Here is a 27401-nt window from a genome sequence, read left to right as displayed (position 1 = left end):
CTTAACAGCACATTTTTTATTACTGCCAAGTATGCCATGTTTTTAAGTAATGACTATCATACAGCCTACAGGTTTTCAGATATACGAAACAATCATTCCTTCCCTTGAAATTGGTTTGAAATAGGTGTTCATCTTGCACTGACCCTGTTTAATAGTTTTTCAGTACGCAGTCCACAAACAAAGAGTTTACTCTGGTAGTGCGTTACATCTGTAGTTATGTGTTTGCAGATGCAGCACACTATCCCAAAGATGGTAGACAGAAACGCAGATAGTGCTTCATTGCCGCATTTGGTTTGGTTGTCAAAAGATTTTAGTTTAAGGCAACTTAACGCCTTTTTGTGGCTTAAAGACATTTTGACAGTTACAGTGCCAGAGTTCTTCAGTCCCAACTGTAATGTAGGAATCAGAGGGTATCTGCTGTAACTCAAGAGAAGGCCTATTAGGTCAACCCCAATTCCACAAATAATTCCACCACACACACCAAATAGAAAATACGACAAATCAATACTTTATTTAAAATTTTAAATGTTAAGGTTACAGCAACACAAAAAATAATATAATAAAATGCATGCAAGTAAGTGACACCCTGACAAAAAGAACCCACAGACCTAATAAAATGGTTACTTTTTCAATCAATCAAATAGTCCTAAGGAGGAAATCGCGGCGGTTCGTAAAAGACAAATCGGTATACAATCACAATTTCAGAGATCTCCAACCAGGGGAGACAATCGGCATCTGGGGAGAGACTGACCTGTGTCCTTAGCTTATTGCATACAATACAGTCCACCCTCCCGGTTTCTCAACTGCACAGAATGGGTCGATTATCTCATAGTGTTACATATCAGCTGTAGACAGTGTAAAATTCAGAGAAGTTGGAAGCTCAACAGTGAAAGGTACAGAAGGCTTGGACTTGACAATCTGTCCGCACCAGTGTACCAACTGAAATCATATTGAATGGGAGCTACAAAGAAGTTCAGAAGGTCTGCCCAGGGCCCTGACACACATTAATGGGCAGGACCCCTTCAGGCCAGTACAGTGGAGCATGACCGTGAATATTCAAAGAAAAATAACAAGCATGGACATACATGCTTTTAGTCGCGGCGACCATTGTAGGAGTTAATACAGTACTATCTGTAGGTCTGTGGTCTGTCCAACAACTTGACTGACAAGGGTGTATGCCTTTGAGGCTTGCCTATTGGTTTATTGCAATGACGGCATCTGTCGATAAACAGCCGTTGCTTTGTTGTGTACGGTTGGAGCAGAGACTTGCGGTTCAGTCGGGCTGCTACAGATCGTAACATCACATTTGTTAACTCTTAGTGGTTTGCATTTGGGTTTTACATGACAATCAATTTCGCTGTCCTCAAAATCAAAATGGCCGAAAAGCTGTATTATCTTTGTGTTTCGGTTGGAGGCTCATTTACGTACATATTTATAATAATAATAAAAAAAAGACTTTACAAATTTTGATCTTTATTTACTCTTTCACTCGCATGCATGTAAAATAAGTCCTACATTCCACTGTACGTGACATTGTGACTTTCTAAGACTATTTGAAAAGAAATAAAAGCTCCTATAAAAATGGTATACTTTCTAGAAAGAGGCTTTAAAATCCTAAGCTTTTTTTTTTTTTTTTTTTACTTCATACGAGTAGAAATAAAGATACTGAAGTGTTTAGTCACAGCACCTGGAGGAACTGACAAGTTTTCACAAAAGCTGCCCCTGGAAACCGATGTTAAAATCTTTAATTGTGCTACAAATCAAAGTCCTCCCTCTGATAAAAACAAGAACGCAATTAATAATCGGAAATATCCATACAAATCATAATTTGGTTCATACACAGCCAAGACGTGTGAAATCATGAGTCAACGTAAAAATAATAAAAACAAACTATTGTCACCAAAAAAATAAAACCTAAAAACAGAAACAAAAAAAAGTTGTTGTATTTTTTTTTGCTTGTTTTTACAATACACTAAAAAAAGTATAAAAATAGTTCTGTGAGGGTAGGGTTGGCAGCTGGCAGTAACAAGTTGTCAGAGGATGAGGTGAGCGGTCGATCTGAAGGTCATCTGGTGGTCACCTGATGAGATTACATGATGGCACAGCCTCTCTTGGCAGGGTTGGGCTCGCCCTAAAACACACAAAACATACACTGCGCATTTAAAAGGTTTCCAATAGGCTAACCAAGATAAGGCATACTGCACTTCACCAATGCAACAACAGTGGGATCAAGTACAGTCTCCTAAATGGGCATGACTTCACCATTGAACTCTCGTCATGCCCCTTCAGGAGACGAGCGGAATGAATAGAGTGATGTGATCGCAGCTTACAGCCTTGCATTATATCGATTCCAGAAGAACCATTTCTTCCTCATCATCATCTCTGAGGCATTATGATAATTAAATATCACTGCCACCAATACCAGAAGGGTATTCTAAGAGGGTGGTTCAGAAGCTAACCAAGGGTGCGTTTCTCCACAGTGTTGTTGCTAACCAAGTTAGCGACTTGGGAAATTGCATTGCAACCAAGTTATTTATTCACTGGTTAGCAACAACACTGTGGAGAAAAGGGGTCCAGGTTGGGTTAACCTGGAGGTTGTCGTAAATTAGCTAAGAGAAGAGCCTGAAGCCCTCAATTTATTAACCAAAATTTGACACCTGAAGGCGATCTATCGGTATTTCATCTCATGCCCTACTTTAGGAATCCTCAAATCAATGTACTTGTGCCCAATTACTCAATCAGTATGGTAGATTGGTTCCTCATTCATTGTTGATTGAACTATCATCACCACCACCACCACCACCACCATTAGGACTTCATATCCATCATCACCATTTTCACCACCAATAGCCATCATCATCACCATTATCATCACAGACAGACACCTCTACCACATAGCAAAAGCACCTTCCATCTGGATTTTCTGTGCAGAGCCGTTAGATTGGGTTGAGTTGAGTGTTAATATGAATAAATGCCAGACAAACTCCACAGAGACCAGGGGACTCTGGGCGGGCCTCAGCCCAGGTCAGGGCCCAGATGTTGGGGCCCGGTTGAGTCTGCTGGTCCCTGTAGGGTGGGTGTGGCAGGCCGGCGCCTGGAGCAGTTGGGTTGGTTAGTAAAGTTAGTGGCAGCTGCACAAAAAACCCTCTGGAGTGGGTACCTGCTGGTGGAAAAGGTCTTCCTCCATTACCTCCACATCTTCCTCTTCCTCCTCCTCGTCTTCCTCCTCCTCGCCCTCCTCGTCTCCAGCGCTGGCCGTCTTGAACACTGTACTCCTCACAGCCACCTCCTGTTGGAACGAGAGCACAGCATGTCAATAGGGCTGTGTGAGTCAGTGCTGACCTCTGCTGGCGAATATGGGTACAACACCTACTCTGCAACAGTCCTCTCGCACCACATGGGACACAGTTACACTTGCTGTAAAAGTGGCTACAGCCCAGTCAATCTAAAACACTTTCTGAGCTTGTCAATGAACGACATGATCTTGGTTTCAGCAACCTTAAAAAGAGGAAGTTGGAGATTTCGCCACTTCTATTCACCATTTTGGCTTATGCTCTTGAAATACTAGGTGTGGGCTTGAGCGGATGTTAGGTTTGTGTTCTGGTAAATGTGCCAACTGTGACAAGTCATGCTGCTATTTCACACAAACAAATTCAACTGTGGTCAAAAGGAAGTGTCACCGTCCATCTGACAAGCTCTGCCAATGACGTCACAGTCAATCACCACCTGACTTCCTGTTTCTAGTCACGAACAGGAAGTGCAAAAAACCCTAAAAAACAGCCTAGTCAGCTTCGACCAGATGACTCGCCAAGTGTTGGGTTTTGTTCTGAAATGATCATGTCTGATACATGGACAAAAAGATTGTTCCATTCGACTGTTGCTTTTGAACACATGTTTACAGAGAATGTGGAGAATGAAAGAATTGACAGGAAAAAGCAAGAAATGAAGAAACAAAGGAAGGCGTGCAAGTTGAGGAGGGACAGAATAAGACAAAACAATGAAAGATATTTAAATAGAATGAACAAAAAAGTGCACCTGCAGAGAACTGAAGACAAAAGAATGCATTGAAAGAATGGCTTTTTGCACTTCATTCTATCATACTAAGACAATTTCAATACTTCTCTCCTAGAGAATCAGAATAGCAATCAGAATAAAGAAAACTAATGTGCAAGTGTGGAGAAATAAACAAAAGGATACATAGAATGAAAGCCAGAAAGAATAGATTGATTGAGAGAAAAGTAGAAAGAAATGAAGTGCCGGATTTCCATACCTCTCCCTGAGGGTCGCTCAGCACCACTTTGACGTTCTCCCCGGTGCCCCAGGAGCTCTGGCCCTTCCACACCAGGTCAGTTGGGGGGTTGGAGCTCACGCCCGCATCAGAGGCCCAGACCTGACACACACACGCAAATCGACTGTATTACAACCACTTCCATTGACATTGGGAAGTAAATCTGCCTGAAGGAAAGGTTTGAAGCTCGCACATCCAAAAAGCGTCTGACCAGGGAGAAGGACAACCAAATGACCAGATGAAGATGAGAAAAAGTCCCCTTCAAACCAGGATTTTTTTGCTTCCACTATTTATTTATTTCTAATGTAAAGTTTCGGGTGGTTACGCTTCTTTGTGACGTCTGAAGAAGGGTGTTCACCCGAAGCGTTATGTAAAAATAAAAAGTGGGAGCAAAGAAAAACTTTTTCTCATCTTCATCAAGTAAATCTGACTGCCCTTAGGCCATCTGTATTATGATTATAATAACGGTCCAACAGTGCCCCTGTGACGTGACCCCCCTTGTGATTTACAGTTCTTTTCCCATCTTTCCATCAATCCAAGGAGCTACATACTTCTTCCATAGCTGCAGTTCTTGCAAAGATGAACTCCAAATAGGGTAGTGGAGTGTTGTTTCCATTCACCCAAAGACACTGCCATATAAAAGTGCTCCTACATGCTCATTAGTGAAAAACAAATCCCTCCTTGTAAGAGGAAAAACAAGGAGGGGGGGGGACGACTTACTGTGACTTTCTGCCCAGCCTTCAGCACAAATTTGGGGGTGAACTTGTAGGTGGCCGACTCCTCGCCGATCACTTTGGTCATCTCATAGCCCACCATGGCCTGGTCCTGGAAGAGAACAGGGGAAACACAGCAAGACAGAAACCGTTACCACTTAATCCATAAAGATAAAGAATGATTTAAAAAAATACACATGGACGCTGCAGAAGGTCTTTAAGGTTGCACAGATGTTGCTCCCAGTCCTAATGGGTTAGACATGTACGCCGATGGGCACACGTGCACATGCGCACACACGAACACGTCTGGAAGGGGCCGCTTAAGGGGACAAAACAATAGAGCATGTGGGGACCTGCCAGTAGTAATGGGAACCAAATGTCACAGGCTCACAGCTATGTGGGCACCCCAGGGGTATCAGCCTCTTTTGACTGTAAATATGAAGTGTTTTACTGGGGAAGGGCAAAGGAATGAGCCTACAGCACCAAACGATATCCAAACTACAGTACAGTACGCCCAAAGCACCCAACGCAAAATCAAACATTTCACCATCACCCTGCAAGTTCTTTTTCACACAATATCTGCTTGAAACAACATCACCTTCCCATTCTTGTGAACTTTTTTTTTTGGCACACTTGCGAAAACCATGATCTTTTTAAAGATGCCAATAAAATAAGGACACGTCCAGTCCAAATTTAAAAAGACAAAAAGGGATATTTGTATTGTGCCAGAACATGTACTGTACTTTATCTGCACTCTCATTTCTGACCGTCTGTTCCTCACACTTATGTGAGCGTGACATCACAGCATTGCACAGGCTCCTGTCCCGGATCTGTCCTTCCAGTACTTGTGAGATCACTGCTCTCGTCTTGTGAGATCACGACACGGTCCCTCATCAAATTACACTAAGTGTCTCAACACAAATTGACTGGACGGAATACGTGTGGTGAGCCTAGTCCTGCACCATCAATTAAAAAGTATGTCTGCGAGCTAGCCGGTGTGTGTATATAACAAAGACGTTTCGAGGAGGAAAGTAAGAATGGATTTATGAGAATGGATTCAATTAACACAGAAACATTGGGGTGTTACAAACACTGTAAAAAAAAAAACTACACTCAAACAAGCCTTTAGAATAGTGCATGTATTGCATGTTCTCACCTCCTCAGAAGTACATGCAGACAAACCTCCCTTCGACATGTGTGTGTGTGTGTGTGTGTACACATAGGGTCTCTGCACCATGTGCGTTTAGTCTCACCACCTCCGAAGTGTTGTGCAGGCAGACCATTTTGCCGTCAATGGTGAGCTTGTTGCAGACACTGCCGATGGCCCAGGCGGCATGTGTATGTGTCTGTGTAGTGTGCATGTCAACTGTGTGTACGTGCGTTCATTTAGGGTCTCACCTCCTCGGATGTGTTGTGCAGGCGTACAAATTTGCCATCTACGTCGAGCTCCTCGAAGCAGACATTGCCGGTGGCGGAGGCGGTGTGTGCGATGCTGACCGAGCTGCTGGCCTCCTGCTCCTCCACGTCGATACGCTTCCTCTTGCCGCGCGTGGTGCGCACACTGCGTGACGAGGACGCGCGAGACACAGTCACACGGGATGACGGGCTCGGGGACAGCTTCAGTCTGGGGTGGAGGAGGAAGAGGAGGGGAGGGGAGAGAAGAGGAGAGGGGAGAATGGTAGAAAAGAAAGGGAGAAGAGAGGAATTGCATTACATTAAGCAGCTACTTACTTCCAACGGAGGACATAATCAACGACATGGATGAAAACATTGTAATTTCATAACAAAAACGTTAAAAAGCAGTCTCTGACATGAAGGAAGTTTTGAACTACCATGTTCACATATGCAGTGTGCTGTGGCCTTGACTTAAACTTCCTAGTTAAGTCTTTTCTGCTGACTAAGCAGCAGAAAGCTGGTGAATGCCAAAAGGACACCGTGTCTAGACTTACGTGTAAAAGAGGGCATGTGATGTTTGCTTAAGTGCACACAAACATGCTCGTTGCAATTATTCACGTGCATGCCTTGCAAAAATATATATCAAAAGGCTGAGGTTCAATTCTCCTTTGCTTGTAATGTTTTTCTTTTCTGTGTGCACTTTCAAGTTATAATATGCACCCTGCCAAATTTCAGGATAGCAAAACATTTCCATGCTCCCAACGTTGTAGGAACAGCTTGGAGTGTGCCCTTTTCTCTTGCAACATGAAAAATAAAAAAAGGTCGCACCATGCATAGGTTTCTTTATTACACAGATGGGTTTCGGCGCTCTGCCTTCCTCAGTGTGCCCACTGTGTGGATGAACTTGACTGGCTATGGGAGTTTTTCTTCATTACTTATGGATTTACTTTTTTGAACCTGCACCTGAAACCAGTCACTGGATGTGCGTGTTTTTGATTGGGATGGCTATGGGAGTTAGGAATGGGATGGTATAGTTATGCAAGTCGAGGCAGGTTAGCAAACACTTTTGGTAACATAGTCAGGGCTTGACACTGGCACCAGCCAACCGGCCAAATGCTGGTAAAACTTGGCTGTGGCTAGTAATAATTTCAGTCTCACTAGCCAATTTGGCAGGTAGCTTATTCTATGATATGACATATCAGCATAGCCTTTATTCTGTATCAATTGTTTGTATTTAGTTCAAGAAAAAGCTAAGTTACTCGGTTTCTATTTGTGTGATTTATTTCCATGTAGAAGTGCACTTGTCTTCTTGCTTTAGCACCCCATCTTCTGAAGTTAGATGTACAGTGTCATGATAAAGAAAAAAACAATATAAAAATCTTGGCTTGTAGAATACCTCAATGGCTAATGACTTGGGAAAACCACTAGCCACAGTGGCCGGTAAGCAAAAAAGTTAATGTCAAGCCCTGAGCATAGTGTATGCGTGTCCTCACCTCTCCTCCTCTCCCTCCAGCAGTTTCCTGTAGGCGTTGATCTCCATGTCCAGGGCCAGCTTGACGTCCAGCAGCTGCTCGTAATCGTCAAGCTGCAGCTGCATCTTGGCGCGGATCTCTGAGATCTCGCGCTCCTTGTCGGCCAGCAGACGGCGACTGGTGTCCCTCTCCTGGGCCAGAGCTGCCTCCAGCTCAGAGATGCGCTCCTGCCACCCACGGGTCTGGAGGGGAATACGGGGAGAGAGAGAGAGAAGTTAACACGAGTGGTCATGTCGTATTATGTATGGCATTATCTGCGGCTGGTGTCTCTCTGCTGGGCAAGGGCTGTGCTTCTTCCATCCACGGGCCTGGGGGTGAACAGGGAGATCAAATCACAGAAACAGCACACCAGGGACTGGAGAAAAGAGGAGAATGAACACACACACACTTAAAAGGGAGAGAATTGGAGAGAAAGAGGAAGGGCAGAACACACACACACACACACACACGGGCCTAAGGAGGCAGCAGGAGTGTGCATGTCACCATGCCATCAACATACAGAAACATGTCATTCATTTAAACTGCTTTCCTGATGCTTACTGTGAACAACAAAGCCTTAAACAGAGAGTACAAGTACGCACTGTACAACCAAGCCATTCTTGTTAGACCATGCTGCTGATTCATATTTCACTCAACGCTACACACACACACACACTTTCACACATTAGTGCCCGTTTATTCATTGAACTAACTCACAACTTTGTTTATTTGGATCTTTAGGAAACGACAAAGCACTTTTTTACAGTAAATCACTTCCGATTGAAGTGTGATCAGAGAACAGACTTCAAGTCTCATTTATGGACGTGAGCAACCCACTTTCACAAACTTGCACAGAGTGGTTGTAACCCCTGGGGGGCAGCAAATCAAGCCGTCACTCACTCTGTTACAAATGGATCAACTACTGGGAAAAAAACAAACATTTTTTTTGTTGAAAAATATACTTAGGTTCATTTCTTTGGATCTGAACACAACATGCCAGCCAATCATCCCACTACGCAGTTTAAGAATGTGTAGTAGTAGGTGGCATTTCACTTGATACCACTTATTACAGCAGCTTTACACACCCACACACACACAACAGTGTGTGTACAACAAGCATCTACATGTCTGATTGAAAATACACTCCAAGTCATTTCAGGTTAAGAGGCTCAGACGTTTCACATATCAAAGTGCTGACACACGCTGAGCACACTGCACAGCACATAGCTATACAGACATGCACATAAAGTCTACACTCAGAATAAAGTGAGAGGTTTAATTGAGCTCAAAGGAAATGCCTTCATAGTGCATGCGTGCACATGCACGCACACATGCAGATACACAGATATAGACACAGACACACACACACAGATGATGGGTCATTTCCTGACCATCTCTGCCTTCACTCTCACCACTGACTCAGAGTTCTGGGGAGCGAAACAGAATCTCGCTTACGCATCACACACGTATAAGACACAACAGATGGACCTAAAATCACAGGCAGCTAGCACAAAAACAGATACACAGAAACTAGGTCCCAGATTGTTATACAACTGGTTACAGAGAAGTTTTTAAAAGTCATACAGGAATGCAAATGGTGGTGTCTAGTTTTTCATCAGAAATGTCTTTCTTATAAAAATGTCATACTGTTCATGCCTCACATGGGTTACCTGTGAATACTATGTCAAGTGAGGCGTCTCAACAACCCCTGGGGCAGTGTCACACTTGAAAGTTGAAGTGGCACTCGAAGACAATTTTGAGGAAGCCAACACTTTTGTTATGCAAGGTTTAAATTCCCATCAGCTGCTCAACCTGTATGACCTATGGTAATTGCACACTTGGGACCACTGAAAAGCTTTGTCAGGCCAATGCACTCTTAATGAAGAAAACTTCAGCTGATACAAAACACACCTACTAAAATGTGTTGCTCTTTGCACATTACGCGAAAATGGCATTTAAATACGCCTGCACAAAACTGAAAGCGTAGAAACAGGAAATGACAGAAAAGATCCTGCAACAATAACAAAAAAAACCCTGCATGCTCACCAAACCACCACAGCTGGTTGATGCATTTGATTAAGAAAAACTCAACAAAACGAACAAAATGCCTGTGATGGTGCGACGGCATTGCATTTAAGTCCTCATTTGTTATGGGGTGGTTGACTGACACAAAGCCAACAGCCCATGACAACAAGAGGAATAGAGGATGAAGTAATAGGAGGGAAACCGCTGGACACAACCTAGTGACAATGGAAAAAGGAGGGGGGTAGGAAGACAAGGACACAACGGTGGTGGTGGGTGCCACCACCACCATCATCATCATCTGAGTGCAGTTGACAAGACACAATGAAAACAGACCATGAAAACAGGGCAAAATAGGGGATGAAGAAAGAAGAGAAGAGAAGAGAAAGCAGTTGGATAATGACAACACACAATGTGGGAGAAGAGGCGCAACCGGAGGACGATTAGTCAAGACAAGATGCCACCAGCCTCATCTGAGTGCAGCTGATGATAACTCATTAAAAAAGACGGAAGAGAAACAGTTGGGACGAGCAATACCACAATCATTATCATAGCCAGGACACCCTGGAAAATGAGAAGCAAAAAATAAAAAGAAAGGAACCAACCTGGATAGATAAATGTGTAAGCCAGTAAATAAATGAACAAACAAACGTAAATGTGAAATAAATAATCAAACTAAAGCCATAGTGCTCACCTCTTTCTGCATGCTGGAGAGCTGTGCTGCCAGGCTCTCTACGCGCAGGGAGGACTCCTTCAGCTCCTCGCGGGCCATGCTGGCCGCACTGCTGTTCATCTCCGACGACAGGCGCACGTTCTCCAGCTGCCACATTGCACACACACACGGAAAATACAGTCAGTCAAACATTCGCATGCACACAACAGAGGCGGCGTGGTGTTGTAAGGCACTGATGGTGTAACCTGCATGTCACTGTCACTTTGAAAGTGCAAAGAACAGGAACTCAGTGGTACTGAGAGAGAAAGAGCGACAGAGAGAGCGCAAGAGAGGAAGAGAGAAGGGAAGTGTAATAACTTGACACATGGGCACCGAAGTAGAGGTGTGAAGACATTTAAAGCTCAGCTCAGCTTTAAAGCTCTTCCAAAAACGCTGTTTGAAGAGCACAGCTAGTGCAGAAATCAACATTTGTTTTGTTCTTTTTGCTTGTACTGTATTACTTGCATTCATCATCAGTACTATCATAGTGCAAAATGACATTCTCTCAGTGTGTTTGCACCTGATATGGACAAATACTCAAGATATGCATCCATTTTATTTATTTATTTTTGTGTGGGAGGCTGTTTCGTAACCCAAATGTGATCTTTATTTTCATAACTGTGTGCATAATTTGTAGGAGGCCCTTTTCTAACTCTTAAAAATAAATAATGCATTCCACTGTGTAGGAGGCTGTTTGAGGAACCTTACTGACCTTCATAAAATAATCAACACCGCATTTAATTATGCGTTTGGATAACATGTATGCATTTATCAGATTGTCTAACCTTGGGCACACCTTGGTGGCTGTCATTTTAACCCAAAAGCAGTATTTACACACATATTATAATTACATATATTAATGTGTAGGAGACTGACTTGCAAGTCATGCATTTCAGAGTCTAAGAAGCTGTTCAATGGTCCTTCACGATGACATCAATTAAACTACATACAGCATCACCTGCGTTCCATTAGGCCATTTGTGTAGCCAGTCTTGAGTATTAACTCATCTTTATCTGACCTTGCCATACGTTTGGTGACCCTTCATGTACCTCAAAAAACACTACATATTAACAACATAATATACATTTCTACTATGTATCAATCTGACTTTGTCCTCGTATGCATGTAAGGTTCTGTTCGATAATCCTTCATGACTTTACATCAATTAAATAACCTACCCAACACCCATCTGTGTTTTGATTTGTCCGTGTATGTGACCTTGGCCACATAGGTGTAAGGGACTGTTTGGTAATCCGTCATGACTTCTCAATTTAACTACATAACACTTACAACTCCAGGCCAAAACATGTGAATATTGTGAAAAAGTTGATTTATTTCCATAATTCCATCAATAATGTTAAACCGTCATGGATTATAGATTCAGATTTAGATGGCGAAAGGGGCGGGTTGTCAGAGGGGGCATCAACCAGAGCGCAATTCATTGTAGGAGCGCCACTGAGCTGCGTGTACTTGTGTGTACTTGTGTGCGTGAGTCTGACCTTGGCCACGTATGTGCCCTCCATCTCGTCCCTGTAGAGCTTGAGCTGGTCCTCCTGCTGCTGTCTCATGTCTATCAGGGCCTGCTGCAGCTTGAACTCGTACTCCACCGCCCGACCCGAGTCCACCTCCACCAGACGCGTCTCGTGCCGACGACGGGTGTCCTTGACCTCCTGTGAGCGGGGGTTTAGAAATGGAGGGATAGGTGGTGATGGAGAGAGGGGGGAGGGGAAGAGGTGAAAAAACAACATGGTCAATGGTGAACACGCAGAGAAAAAGAAATACCAGCAAATAATACTAGTTTCTTTTTGTTATTAACAGTATTTTTTTATACATATATTTTTTCAGGGCTCTTTAACTTTAGAACGGACAGTGGAGGAGAGACAGGAAACGAGTGGGGAGAGAGAGAGACATGGGGAAGTATCGGCAAATGACCAGGAATCGAACCCGGGTCGCCAGCACAGTAACCTAGTGCCCCACCACCAGGCCACGGCAGGGCGAATTTACAGAATTAAAAAAAAAATTAACCACCTACAAAAATGGCGAGCATTTTCGTTCAATATACATATAAAAAAGAGAATTGCACGCATTTGCAGAAATGAACCGCAAAACCGTAAAACCAAACAAAACGTGTCATCTAAAGCCAGGCACCCAGCTCAGGCTGTGCAGGAGAGCCATGCAGTGCAGTGTACCGCAGTGTTTGCTTAGTGGCGGTCTACAAAAAGGGACCATGGCGGCATTATGGCTTTATCAGCCCCGCGGTCTGTTTCAGGTCAGCCAGGGCCACCAATCACTCAATGACCGCTAATCAGATTGGCTTGGAGCCCAACAGGGGTGGATGGGTACACACACACACACACACACACACACACACACACACACACACACACACACACACACACACACACACACACACACACACACACACACACACACACACACACACACACACACACACACACACACACACACACACACACACACACACACACACACACACACACACACACACACACACTTTGCCTGCAGACAGGACAAAGGGGAGTGCGGAGCTAGCTCATCATATGTGTAGCGTGTCATTGATGCGATCAGCCTTGTCGCGCCCCAGATGTTTGTGAATGGAAGCGTTACACTGAACTGGACAATTATCTCAGCCGGAAAAACTAGAGCAACCATTCATCCATTTATCCATTCACTCACTCACGTCAATGATGTGTGTCTACGCCTGTCCATCAAACTTTGCATATAATATATGAATCTCTATTAGTAATATTATTGTACCATCATATCAGCAATGTTATGTATTTAAACGCCTTTGAGCTGCCGCCACACTACATTTACAGTAATACCAATATGCATTTTATACAGGTCCATGCATGTCTGATAATGCATGCTTAATGTCTGATAAATAGTACTACCATGTTGTCACTAGGGCTGTGCAATACATCCAATTTATAGTGTGATAGTAACTTTGCTGTCAAAATTCGACTCCATTTTATGAAACTTGATGTACTGTAGTTTATTTTGTCATTTGTCTATAATGCCAAAAGGTAGGCTACGCTATGCGCAATACATTGGCCCTCTACTTCAGCCATTGTGAGTCCAGAGCTGACTTGCTAACCAACACGCATGCAGAGCACCACTGTGTGTTTCTCTATGGATCTCTATGGATCTCCACACTACATGTACTGAAGGGAGGGAAGACTGAATCGTTTGGCACAATTTTTTCTCTCGTTTAAAAAAAATAGATTAACGTCATCTGCTGATCAGAGTCGCTACGCCACAAATCAACTTCACACAAGGTTTGCCAGATGAAATCTCGTAATATCAATAATATTTAAGACCGTGTTTCAGTTCAAACAAAGCCAATGGGCACCCTATACAAAATGTTCCACTCTGACAGTAAAAACTAAACCTGCTTCCTGTAATATATGCCCCTGAATTGATCTCCCTCTGCCACAACATTTACAATAATAGCTGGTGTGTTATTACAAGTATGTGCATGTCTGATTACTTAGTCTGAGAATATTCCTGTGTTGTTCCCAATGAAAAGCTGGAGTTAATCCAGTCACTTTATGGCACTGAATGAGTCATGCACTAGTGGAACCACAGCGACAAGACCAAGTGTCGCTTTGCCACTCCTCAGTTCAACACCGTTTTTACTACATTTTAGGCATGTAAGGTAGATTACAGAATAGGGTGAGGCAACACAACTCTATTGTATGGGTAGAGGGACACATGTGCTCCTGCCTGTGATTGATTTAAGTGTCAAGTGGACTTCCCAACCTTGGATAAATACAGGAAAAAAGCAGAGACATATCAGTCAGCGACAAGAGAGAACAAAAAACAGGTTATCTGGCGTGGGTGGTAAAACAGGTCTGTGCATATGCAAAGACCAGCTGCGGCAGGTAGGCAGATGGTAAATGTCACCATTAGTCTGTTAACCCGCCACAGACACAGACACAGCCCGAGCAAGAGCCTGAGGCAGTTTCTGTCGCCCCGAGTGGCAGAGTGCAAAGTGGAAAGCTGAAGAAGGTGAAAGGCTTCAATGCTTAAATCTTAAAAGGGTAAAGTGGCCATTGAGGACCCACAGGACATGCATAGGTAATTGCCAAGTCTCCTCCTTGGGACCATTTACTTTTTTTTAAAAACAAAAAAGTATGTTGGGTAAGAATACCTGCAGGTTTAATTATAGCCTACCCTGCAGTCCTTTGATAATCCTACCACTACTGCTGTGTTACCTGTTACCGGTAAACGCAAAATGACCGAAGACAACTTCAAAAATCCTCACATGTAGAAAACTGTGCATCATGCTGCTTAGTAGTAAAAAATATGTGTGTGCTCCTTGCAACTTTCTTTAATACACCTGTAAAAACTTGCATGGAGAAAAACAAATGCAGGTGGTGCTAAGTGCAAAGTTCTCACACTTGAAATCAGCAAGGTCCATGGAGGTCTTCTTCAGGTTAAAAAGCCATGAAATAAAACAAAAAAAAAGGAGCTCAACTGTGTGGAACTCTCAATCAGAAACCTGAATCAAGCATTGCCCTGCACCATGACCAAGGATGTGCACAATATTCTCTCAGGGTCAAGTAGAGTTCTCTCACCTCCTCAAACATGTTCTTGCGGAACTCCAGCTCCTCCATCATGCTCTGGCAGCGGTTCTCCAGGTCCACGCGCAGGAGGGTCTCATCACCCAGCTGCTTCTTGGCAGCAATCAGGCCTGCATCCAGCTGAGGGGGTACCCAGGAGGGTAGCGGAGGAGAGAGAGAAAAGAGGAGAACAGGGGAGGAGAGGAGGGGAGAAGGAATAGAGAAGAGGACAGGAGGGGGGGGGGAGAAAGAGAGAATAGGAGAGGAGGGATAGAGAAGAGAGGAAGGGGAGGAAGAGTTTAGAGGAAGAGGAAAAAGAGCAGGAGAGGGATTGGGGAGAGAGGTGAGGAGAGGAGAAGAAAAAGAACGGGAGTTTGGGAGAGGAATAGGAGGGGAGGGATAAAGAGCCGAGGAGAAGAGAGGAGGTAGGAAGTTGGAGAGAAGAGGAGAGGTTTAGAGGAAGAGGAAGAACAGGCAGAGAGGGAGTGGACGATGAGGGAAAGATAGGAGAGGAAGAGCAGAGGAGAAGGTAAGAGGAGGCAGGAAGAGTAAGAGAAGAAAAAAAGAGAAAGGAGGAGGGAAATAACTTTGTTAGACTACCACATGCCAATGAGACTGAATCACTTTTTAAACTATGCAGAAGATCTGTTGGTTCTGGAACCAATCAGGCCCGTTAAATATTTGCATGAGGAAGTGTCTGCAGTGTGGCTTATTCATGAATCGTCCTCAGGGCAGAGAGGGTGTACGGCACCATCTCTATGAGTGACACTGCCCCCTCTTGGTGACTTAAAAAAGTAACATCACAAAGTTCATCTCCAATGAAAGTGGATGGTGATAAAACAAAATGTGGGAACGTGGGGGGGATTTAATGACCAGTACAGTTAAACAACGAAACTACAGGAAAACTGAGATAAGCAGACTACAAACCACTGTGTCAAACAGTTGCTAAACCTTACCATTTCATCTGGAACCTTGCTTCAGGTGCCAGTGAAGGCAAGATCAGACAAGCTGGTAGAGTTTTGAGATAGAGATTTGAATGTTAACAAAAATTACTGTCAGTTCTGTGACTGCAGGAGAGTGTCAAAGTGATTGAGTGAGTGAGTGTGCATGTAGTTCTGCGTACGGAGAGAGTACTGTATGCGTCAGTGAGTATGTGCGTGTGTGCGTGCATGACAAGACAGCACTGCATGTGTGTGAATGAGTGAATTTGTCGGTTTGTTTACATTCATGGCCAATTAAGCAACTGTGGCCATTTCATGGCCAGTATAGATAACAAAATTTACTTAAAAATAAAAATGAGTGAGTGTGTTTGTGTATGTGCGTGCGTGTCTGTGTGTGTGCACACGAGCTCATGGCAATGGAGTACATGTGTGTGAATATATTGTGCGTGTGTGTGTGTGTGTGTGTGCGCGTGTGTGTGTGTGCCTACATCTATGCATGTGTATGTACACTACAGTACATGAATGCATAATATTCTGCAGCATGGTCCTACCTCCTGAACCTGAACCTGCAGCTCGGCCAGCGCGGCGTCCAGGGCCTTCCTCTCGGACAGGGCCGTAGCCAGCGCCGCATCCTTGGAGTTCAGCAGTGCCTCCAGGTCCTTCAGCCGCAGCAGGGCACCAGTCAGGTCCGCGTCCTTCTTGGCATGGCTGTGTGGTGGAAGAGAACAGACGCAGACACCATTGTCATTGTGGGCATGGTCGATGTCATCAGCTGTGACTGCAGCGTGGTGCTGGACCAGCCGCTGGTCGGCGGACGGATCAGTGGACATTACACTAGGCTGAATGGTGAGCTTAGGGCTAACACAACAAATCCGGCAAAATACAGCGCGCAGCAGGCTTGGCTAGCCAGGACCCCCCCTGTCTGTTTCCACAACGAAAGGTATTTTGCCTGCAAACCTGTGGGGCGTGGGGAATCCGTTGAGGGGGGGTTGTTGAAGGTGGGGGCCGAGTCTGCCAGATACCAAATGTGATAGGCTGAGACACAAAGTCATGCTCCACCCAAAACATTCAACAATCTAATCAAACACCAAAAAAAAGAAAAAACAACACAGACCAGACTGAGCAAAATGCCTTAAAAATCCATGGCTAGGGGGTGTATTGGTCAAGAGGGTCTTTATCATCAAAACCAAATGTTGTCAAACAAATACTTGAACACACAGAGACACACGCAACTGGTGGCCAGCATCAGATAGCAGCAGGGGTAGGGTGTGACAAACAAAACAATGCAGGCCATTGACGAGATTCGTAGGCACGACAAACAGGCAAATGATTACTGTCTATCCACTCTAGTAAGCTACTCCACTACTACTTTTGGCGGGCGAGGCCAGGCGAGGTGAGGCGTGCTGATGATCTGGCAGAGATAAGAGAACATGATCTGATGCAATCGCATAGATAAGAGAACTGGTGTAAACCCGTCATCAGAGATTTGCCTTGGCTAGGTGTGTCGTGAAATCTCACTGTGACTGTAGATCAATAGGAGACCTTTGCTCCTGGCAAGAAAACACCCCGCACAAGATCGAGCCAAGAAGTGAGATTTCAGCTTACTGGAATAACAATAAAGCCTGAGACATCAGGCTACTGTTTCTCTTACTCGTCATATGATGTTTCGGGCAGCATGCCCTTCATCAGATGGTATTTAGACAGCTTGTGTGTGTTTTTTCTTAGCTCGACATACTTTTCAGTTTCACATACATTTTCTCTAGTCATAGCAACACTGGCCTTAAGAATGTATAAAGCAATAAAGCCTGTAACACCAGGCTACCGTTTCTCTTTCTTTTCAGTTTCGGGCAGCATGCCCTTCATCAAATGGAATTAAGATGGCTGTGTGTGTTTTTTTGTTTTTTGTTAGCTTGACATACACTTCAGTTTCACACACATTTTCTCCAGTCATGTAAAAAATTCAGCAACAATAAGTACAGTATCTCATGTTGCCATCTCGTGAGTCAAGAGGGAGCATTCTTCTCAATCAGTCTTTTCCATATCTCACACATCCCAAAAATTCAGCTATGCTTATGTGAAAATGCATATTAGGATTTAGATAATCCCTCAACAATCTGATGACGCACCTCAAGGTGATTCATCCAATGAAATGAACAGCAAAACAATATACCAAAACATTGCTCACACAAGTGTTTTCCGCGTAACTAATCAAGTTTTCTTCGTAACTAATCAAGTTCACTACAGTTAAGATGACTGTAGTTAAGTTCACTGCAGTTGGGCACGAAGATCTGGATATATTCACAAGACTGCTTGCTATCCAATGCTGACTTCATATGCAGATATGCACTTGTGCTGCTGCTGTTGACGACTTCACAAAGCTCCTTGAGGAAGCCCGCCCAAACTCATAACCAACGGCCTCCCTCGAGTGAAGCTGGGGCTCGGGACGGGAGCGTGTGGAAAGGGTCAGGGAAGTGCTTCCTGCCGTGACACAATGGCTACTTTTCAGGGAGGGAAAAGGAAAATCTTCAGACAGGATATGAGGTCTGGCTGAGGAGAGGGTCAACTGCTAGGCGACTCATGTGAGGCTTCTCATGTTTGTGCGTGTGTGCGTGTGTGTCTGAAATATTCTTGCGAGTGTGTACGCGAGGTTGTTTGTGCGTGTGTGTGTCTGAAATATTCTTGCGAGTGTGTACGCGAGGTTGTTTGTACGTGTGTGTGTCTGAAATATTCTTGCGAGTGTGTACGCGAGGTTGTTTGTACGTGTGTGTGTCTGAAATATTCTTGCGAGTGTGTACGCAAAGTTGTTTGTACGTGTGTGTGTCTGAAATATTCTTGCGAGTGTGTACGCGAGGTTGTTTGTACGTGTGTGTGTCTGAAATATTCTTGCGAGTGTGTACGCGAGGTTGTTTGTACGTGTGTGTGTGTCTGAAATATTCTTGCGAGTGTGTACGCGAGGTTGTTTGTACGTGTGTGTGTCTGAAATATTCTTGCGAGTGTGTACGCGAGGTTGTTTGTACGTGTGTGTGTGTCTGAAATATTCTGGCAAGTGTGTACACGAGGTTGTTAGAGTAAGTGAGAATGTTTAAGAGAGTGTGTGGGTATGCATGGGTCTGGGTAAGAGCAACTGTATACATTAAGAGCGCATGTGCCTGTGTGTGGGTATGTGTGCGTGCGTGCGTACACATTTAAGACCGACAGGGGAACGGGTGGGTTGTGTGTGCACACATGGTCCTTTTTCTCTAGGGAACTGAGCTTTGCTGTGTTCCTATGTTCAAAGGCAGGGCTTGGAAGTAGAGGGGTGTGGGACTGGGGCGGTGAAGGCTTGAGAGTGAAAGTCCACACCATACATGTGTGAAGAGCATCCTCAGGCTTCAATTGATCCGCCCATCCCATAGAGCCAGCCTGGTATGGGAGGAGAGGGTTGTATTGACAGTCCACTATATGCTCACCCACCAAAGCGGAAGAACAGGCAGCAGTTGCACAGCTTTAGGCCTCCTCCGCCTCCCCACTCCCGCCAACACACACACACACACACAGACAATATCCCTTTTCGCAGGCTGCATGATAGTCATGCCTGAGGTTTTAAGCACACAATAGAGAGAGAGAGCAGGCGAGAGAGAGAGAGAGGGAAAGAGAAAGAGAGAGCGAGCGCGAGCGCACGAGAGAGAGAGAGAGCGAGTGTGAACGCAAGAGAGAGAGAGAGCGAGCGAGCGAGAGCGAGAGAGAGAGGAGACTGACTTAGAGTGAGAGTGAGTGAGAGTTACACCAGGGGTATCTGCCGTCTAGACAGCTCACATCTTTTCAGGTTATAATCCATTCAACATCCCGGGCGGCGTACAGTTTTGAACACTTCAGGGCAGTCAGTCACGTGACTCCCACTTCACACTTTCACATGACACAGCCATGCAAGAGGCCAAGTCTTGTTTGTTTAAGCGCGTTTACATGACACCCCTGTATGTTATGCTGTGAGAACTGGACAGAGATGCCATAACGCATGACTGGATGCCATGCATACACACCCAAGCCAGGGGTTCCCACATCACATGGGAAGGGATCACAAACGGGCGCCCCTGTCGACTTTTCCTGGTAAGCAAAAGCAGCACCATACATTGCATAAGAGCATTACGGGACCAATTTGTATTTTTCTCCACAGTTCACTGGCGCTGTGCAATTCGCTGAGAGACACGCTAAGCACCCAAGAGGTATCCAGCTTTAAGAATACATAAACAAATACGCATAGTTATTTCATTCCTTTGTCGGATTATCCGTGTTGACTTTGTGACTTCCGCACTAAGAGGGGCGGGGGAAAAAAAAAAGCACGAGACTGACTGTTGAAGGGGGCCCTCGCATTTTTTGAATTAAGGGGGGGTGGGCGTTGAAAAGGGAGAGGACCTCACGGGGGAGCAGTTCGTTCTCCGCTTACCTGACCGCTTGTGTTTTCACTACTCCGCAACTGGAGGGGAATGTAGGCGAGAGCGGGTTCGAGCACTGTCTAAGGTGCAGCACAAAATGTGAGGAATGCCCAAAAGGTATGGCTGGTATTTCACACACCGCTGCAAGGAACAGACAGACTAGTCTACTAGAAAGGAAGGGAGGGGAGGAGGGAGCACAATCCCCTGACCAGCCCCCTTATCATCACCCCACCTCTCTCTCTCCACTCTGCTTTCAAGTACTCACAAGCCATCCTCCTTAGGTGCAACCTCAAGGCTATGCATGTGGTTGCCAATGGCAAGGGATATTTGGAAAAGCACCAGAACTTGCATTCTTTGGATGTGTGCACACGCACGCACACACCTACCCCCCTCCCCCAACACGAACAAGCATGCATGCGCACACACACACACGCACACACGCAGTGTGTGCCCAGTCCACACCTACACACAGGCACATTCCTGGGCTTACATTCAATTTGCAGGTGCAGTTCACATGTTGCAATCTTTTCTTTTTCATATGCGTGCAATGCCAAGCTCTTGGTCGAAAGCCGCGACCGCTCCACATGTGTTACTCAATATGTTTGTGCAATGCCCCTCTTGGCATGAGGCTAACAACCTTGGGTTGTTTTCCTGAGGTCAGGTGGGTTTGTATCAACAAAACCAAACTTTATTAAGTGGGAAATTGCACCTGTACACAAGACGCAGGACATGGTGGAGATTGACAGCTTTTGTAGCTAGAGATTCTTAAAAATCAGACTTGTGACATCTGAAGCCCCTTTCCAGCCACTGGGATTTTGTAATAGTCACTGAAAAAAACGTAACTACCATAGTAACTTACTACACCACTATGGCGGTGCACAGGACCTTTAGTAATACATTACGACTTGGTTATTGCCATTCTGATAACAGCTAATTTATAACAGGGGGGTTTACAATAGTGTATTAAAGGGTTAATTGACCAACTGATGAGCCATGTGCAGTGCCAAACAAAAAAGGTTTTATTTGCTTTTTGCCCCTCCCCAGTGACAAACTGTGTGAGTGTGCGCGCGTGTGTGAACAGCTGGGTCATCGGTAGGCTCCCTATACATCACCAGCCCTTTCCAGCTGCTCCTCCACTCAATGCTGTGTCTGTCTCCACACATCCACTGCCACCCGAAAACTGCTCTACCTCTCTGACACCCACAACAACTGACGACAGCACAGACAACAAAAAAATCCTTGATTTTTTAAGTAAATTGTTTTTGCATCCAGACTATGCAGTTTATTCTTGGTTTCCTTTACTTACGAAAAAGCTGGGTTTCAATTCGATGCACCCACATATTTTACGTCAAAGTTGAAAAATGACAGCTTTTACTATACAAGTACACCCCCACCCAACCCCAACTGTAACTGTAAGCCACTACTACCACTTTCCACTTGTCATATGTCTCTAATGTATTACTCATGTCTGGAACAAACTTTCAAAAGAAGAAAGCAAAAAAAAAAAAAAAGCCCCCTGCCTCCAATTCGAGAGGAATGTGGTTGTAGCTTGAAAACCAGACGCTCACAGAGCAGAGAGAAAAAAAATGATCTCATTCCCGGGCTTTTTTCCCCTCTGTCTTTTTTTTTAAGTACTGGACAAAAATAAACAACTCTCCATTAAACTGCCATCTCAGTTTAGTGGACCTGAGAGGTTCCATCTGTGAAATAAAAACCCACACCTTCCATTCACACTCGTACAAATGACATCAAGAGAAGTGATGCCCACAGATGCGACCGCGTTGTTTAAGGCTAACCTAAACAAGTTCAACGCATTAAATAGCCTACAATGAATGTGGCTCTCCATAGGCACGTGTTTTGGCCTCAGCTGAGGGGCCAGCCTGCTATACAACAGGATATTAGTTTAGGAGGAGGGGGACACTAGGCAGGCAGGCCGGCACACGTACCCTACCCCCACCCTTCCAACAGGCAACCGGCAAGGCTCGGCGAGAAGGCTTCCTGCGGTTGACCGGGCGTGCGGCACAAGCGGTGGCTTTTTTGCATGGTGCCGTTTCTCTAATAAAGCCCATCTGTTTGCGGCGGGCTCTGCTGAAAAACAGGTGGGTGCAAAACAGCCAGCTCAGGCTCCTCTCTGCTTCAGTCAATCAAGTGACAAGGGGCCAACAAGGGCCCCACACCTGCCTCCTCGGACACCCAGTCTGTGTGGTGTGAGTGTGTGTGTGTGTGCGTGTGTGTGTGTGTGTGTGTGAGTGAGTGAGTGAGTGAGTGAGTGAGCAAGTTTGTGTGTGTGTGTGTGTGTGTGTGTGTGTGTGTGTGTGTCTTTGAGAGAGAGAGCAAGTTTGTTGTGTGTGTCTGAGAGAGAGAGCAAGTAACGTTTGCATGCGTGTGCGTGTGCGTGTGTCTTTCTGTCTGGGTGTTCAGTATGTAAGTGCCACAGGATGGCACAAGCATGCCAGGCCAAGAGGAGGAGGAGAAGAAGAACGGCAAAAGAGGAACCACCCACGAACAATCTCAATGTAGACGTAAACTTCATCTCTCTATATGATCAGCAGTACTGCATCACCACATCGCATCGCAACGGGAAGTTGCGGGGAAAGAAAAAAAGAAACATTTCCGCCATAGGAAGACCTTGGGCGGAAACTTGAACGTATAGTGGAGTGCACACCAGAGCACTAGTAAGCAAAGTTTGTAAACAGACATGCTGTACCCAATGACACACTAGGAGTAGTGGCAAGCAATCAGTAGTGGCAACCAATTTGGGCCCTCGCCAATAGTCTGAGAGAGAGAGAGAGAGAGAGAGAGAGAGAGAGAGAGAGAGAGAGAGAGAGAGAGAGAGAGAGAGAGAGAGAGAGAGAGAGCATAACAAGAAAGGAAGAGACCAGAATAAACTGTACAAAGTAACTCTTTCAGCACATGTCCCAGCAAAGTCAATTGCAGTGATCGAGAAAGTCCATGTTCCCCATTAGTGGCCATGGGCTTCTAATAAAATGAGCAAGGGACCAAAAAAAGAAGCCGCCGACTGTGCGTGTGCGTACGTGTGCATGCACAGAGGGCGGGTTAGGACGTACAGACAGACTCCCTGCGGTCATTTAACACCGGTTTGACATTCACCTACGCTAGCCAGCCATGGGTGGCCACCGTCCATCCCTTCCATCCCCTAAAAAGGGCGTGTCCGTTTTCAGTGGTGTGTGTGTGTGTGTGTGTGTGTGTGTGTGTGTGTGTGTGTGTGTGTGTGTGTGTGTGTGTGTGTGTGTGAGGTGGCAAATGGTTGAGAGACTGAAAACCTGCAAGGTGATTTTCGAAGACTCGTCACATTCCGTGTCACAGAGCAGCACTTTGGAATTCCAGGAATTCCTCAGTAATAGCCATTCCCCCACTGAAATTACACCAGGGAAGGAGGGGGGGAAACATGACTGACAGCAGCGATCTACTGATGTCCATGATCCAAAATGTTCAAGCTTGCGCAAAATTAGTTTCGATTTGCAGACTGATTACCTGAAAAAGCATTAGTGACTTTAAGGCAAATATTTAGCATGAGTACAGTGAATACATTGCATAAGCATTCAGCTCTAGTCTTGTGCAGTAGGTAGGTAGGCAGGTAGTGATGTCGAGCCTGTGAGACTTTACTGACTTGGGTCATGAACTTGCAAAGTCTAATAAGCAAGACAAACAAAGCAAAAACAGGGCCTCGCTTACACTACTAATACTATAACCAACTTCTCAGCCTCAAGCCATGTGAGGAAGTAGTGCCTTTCATTCATCGGGACATTCAAATTAGCTGTGGTTGTACCCATGGTTTTCATTCACACAACAGTTGCTGTTGTTCGGAGTTGCTACACACCCAAGATACATCCTTGGATGATTTTCCAACACTACTGAAACAGAAAGTTATCATATCGATAACCAGTTTATAGCTTACACTATCGACACAAAAGGCAAAGGGTGGCGAACCGTGAACTTTTCTTTGAAGATGCGGCTTTACTGTTACTGCGCCGTGGCTTTTGCGAGCCACTCAGACTCGGGTTCGATGTTCATGTGAGCCAAAGCCTTATAATCACCATATTGGCCTGTAAGCACTCACTAATCATTTAAGATGGTGGGGGAGTTAGTGTGGCTTAGTGCTGCCACAGAGTAAAGGCGAGCGAGTTGGGCCGTGGCCCTGGCTTAATTCACTTTGCTGAATGATACTTCTCCCATGGATACATGCAGGATGGGACACGGCTCCCTGGGAAAAGAAGGCAAACTCCCAAGCACGGGAACACTGGCACGTCTCACTTGGTTAAGTGGATCTCCGTTCAGCAACTCATGTGACCCGAGTAACGGGTGGACTAGCGGCACGTGAGTGCGGTTGGTCAAGGAGGGCAAAACTTGAGCGGGGGGAAAGCCAACCAAGCCTTTCCACACAACACAAGAGGGGGTTAAGAACTTGTCCCATCTCCGAGCAGCACAAGCATGCTCACATGGAATGCTTTGAACTGTTTAGAAAAACACACAAATACAGGTTTTCAGGGACTTAAAGCTTTCTTAATTACAGTGTTGACTGGCTCTTAAAAAAAACTTAACCTGCAAGTTGGTAAGTGTGACGGGGGTTGACACTACTATGGAATGTCCTCCCTTCGGCTCACTGTACTCGCTCCCACCAGGAAATTAAGGAGGAGGGGAAAATCTTTCACTGATTAGTTTCAGGTGTAGACTGTATCCTGTAAAGGTTGGGTAGGGCTATTGCACTCTGTTTCTGGGATAGGGGAACTCCTATGTATATTACATAAGTCTGTGTATTTGCTCTGGCACCCATGGTAACGCAAGTAACTCTTACTTGGTTCAAAATGTACACTAATTTATTAACTACTTCAAGTTAACGAGGAAGACACAGAAGAGGCAATAACCTACTCCTGTAACTGCCCATTTTAAGTAGACCCTAGCAAGCAGCTGTGTTTGTGCGCACTTATAAGAAAATATAAGTGACACTTATTGTAAACTTGTATAGTTTTCAGAAGTTGAGCAATGACGGCATACATTCCATTCAAACAGCCAGAAATGGACTAAGGTACTCGCCCCTCCCCCAAGCGCCACTATCAATAGGTGTGGCCCTTGGAAAAGTCAAAACTGTTTCCACGCTTACACTTTGCATAACATCTAGGCCTACTGCAACAACATACTTGATTAGTTTAAATGCTTTTGTACAAGACGAAAAGTTGTAGAATAATAACTAATCGAAGTAAGTGAACCGCATCGCCAAGGCATTAAGCGGTTAAACTTTTTTCACCCAAGGGGAGGGGTACTGACTCAAATGAAAACATCATAGACGCGGGATTCTGGTTTTGACCAGTGTAGAGGCGCCATATGCAGCGTGTACAAAATGGGCAACAAATATTGCCGAGAACTTGATACATGTATCGCGTTACCACAGACTCACTGACAGAAACTGCTACAAGATATCATATTAGGCACCGCGTAATAACGCACAGCAAAAAATATTATTTTAACATGCAAAACCAGGCTGTTGAAAATAAGTCACATGGTAGGCTATTTATTAAACACTCACGTCTGTAGTAATTGCTCATGGTCGGCTTTGATCTTTCCCAATTCGATCTGCAGCCTGGCGCGGTCTTTAGCTGTGTCATCGAGAGATCTCCTGGCGTCCGCGAGCTCGGTTTCATACAGTGATTTCAAACCTGTAAGCTCCCGGTTCCTAACATCTTCCTTTTCGCTGATTTGGAGATGTAGTACACTATTCTCGGATTCAAGGCTTCGTACTTTATCGATGTAAATGGCGAGGCGGTCATTCAGGTTGCACAGCTCTTCTTTTTCTTGCAGTCGAGATATCCTCGTGGGGCTCAGAGGAGTACTACCGGCAGTGCGGGAGCTTATTCTTTGGCCGGCCGGAGTTGAAGTTGCGGTCGCCATTGTAAAAGAAAAATGCTGATTCGAATTTTAAAAGTAGGCCTAATATTTTAAAAAGCCAATACGCCACCTAGAAGCTGGTAAAGTATTGTAAAAACCAAGTGTCCAGTCGCGAATAAATGCCTACAGGACCCGGGTGAAATTGCTGGTCATAAGAAACGCGTTAAATACAGCTATCCAGATATAGATTGGCCTATTATGGCGAGCAGTACCCCTTCCAAATGCAATTTAAAAATTGCACGAATAAACATACACTAGTTTACAAAAACGCAACCATCTGTAAACTCGCTACAAAGAAGCTGCGAAAAGGCAAGATATCCACAAAGCCCAGCATGAAAACGCCGCACTTTGTCTCCCAAACGAATGAAAGAATGGGTTTGACTAATATGGCCGCCAACTCATGAGTATGCACGACAACGTGACTGTGACAGGCCAATGGCAAACCGCAACGCAGTGGCTCCCCTCAACTCCTGCGCTAGAGACAAAATTCAAAATATAAGGAATGCATCCAACGTTGCGCCAAAATAACAACACGTGGTATAAAGTGTAACACAAAACGTCTAAACTGTATATTAATATGGATACAGTGTTGCTTACAACATTGAGAATTGTGTTGTTAACAAGATTGAGAACATGTTATCCATAATGTCACCATCATCATTGATGAGAAGTTGAACATTTCTTATCCCTCTAAGACAATAGTCGTTGTGTTTAGTCTAGACGTATGTGCGTAAAGATTAGGCTGCGTGTGAGGGGATTTGCAATGTTTTGAGACTGAGTGTGTACCAGTTACAAGATGAGGTGGATTGACATAAACAGCTATGCGCCCTGGAGACGCACAAGTTCGATAGCTAACGTTTAAGGGCATTGTGCCAGATGGCGAAAGGAGGTGGGGTTACAGACAGTGTTGACACTTC

The 27401-nt window shown here is 44.9% G+C and overlaps 1 protein-coding gene across 1 annotated transcript; it reads right to left on the bottom strand.

Moving 5' to 3' along the window:
• Nucleotides 1-487: 487 nt before the first annotated feature.
• lmnb1 (lamin B1) lies at nucleotides 488-26842 on the bottom strand. The gene is made up of 11 exons (XM_063210531.1): nucleotides 26126-26842; nucleotides 16720-16876; nucleotides 15243-15368; nucleotides 12141-12311; nucleotides 10624-10749; nucleotides 7890-8110; nucleotides 6400-6625; nucleotides 5009-5113; nucleotides 4271-4390; nucleotides 3191-3289; nucleotides 488-2131 (listed from the first exon to the last, which is right to left on the bottom strand). The coding sequence occupies exons 1-11, from the start codon at nucleotides 26485-26487 to the stop codon at nucleotides 2090-2092; spliced, it is 1755 nt and encodes a 584-aa protein (XP_063066601.1). The 5' UTR covers nucleotides 26488-26842; the 3' UTR covers nucleotides 488-2089.
• Between the last annotated feature and the right edge of the window lie 559 nt (nucleotides 26843-27401).

Source organism: Engraulis encrasicolus, chromosome 11 (genome assembly GCF_034702125.1).
Source record: "Engraulis encrasicolus isolate BLACKSEA-1 chromosome 11, IST_EnEncr_1.0, whole genome shotgun sequence".
Lineage (NCBI taxonomy): Eukaryota > Metazoa > Chordata > Actinopteri > Clupeiformes > Engraulidae > Engraulis > Engraulis encrasicolus.
The sequence above is the reverse complement of the archived record's forward strand: the minus strand, read 5'-3'. Positions and strand labels throughout refer to the sequence as shown.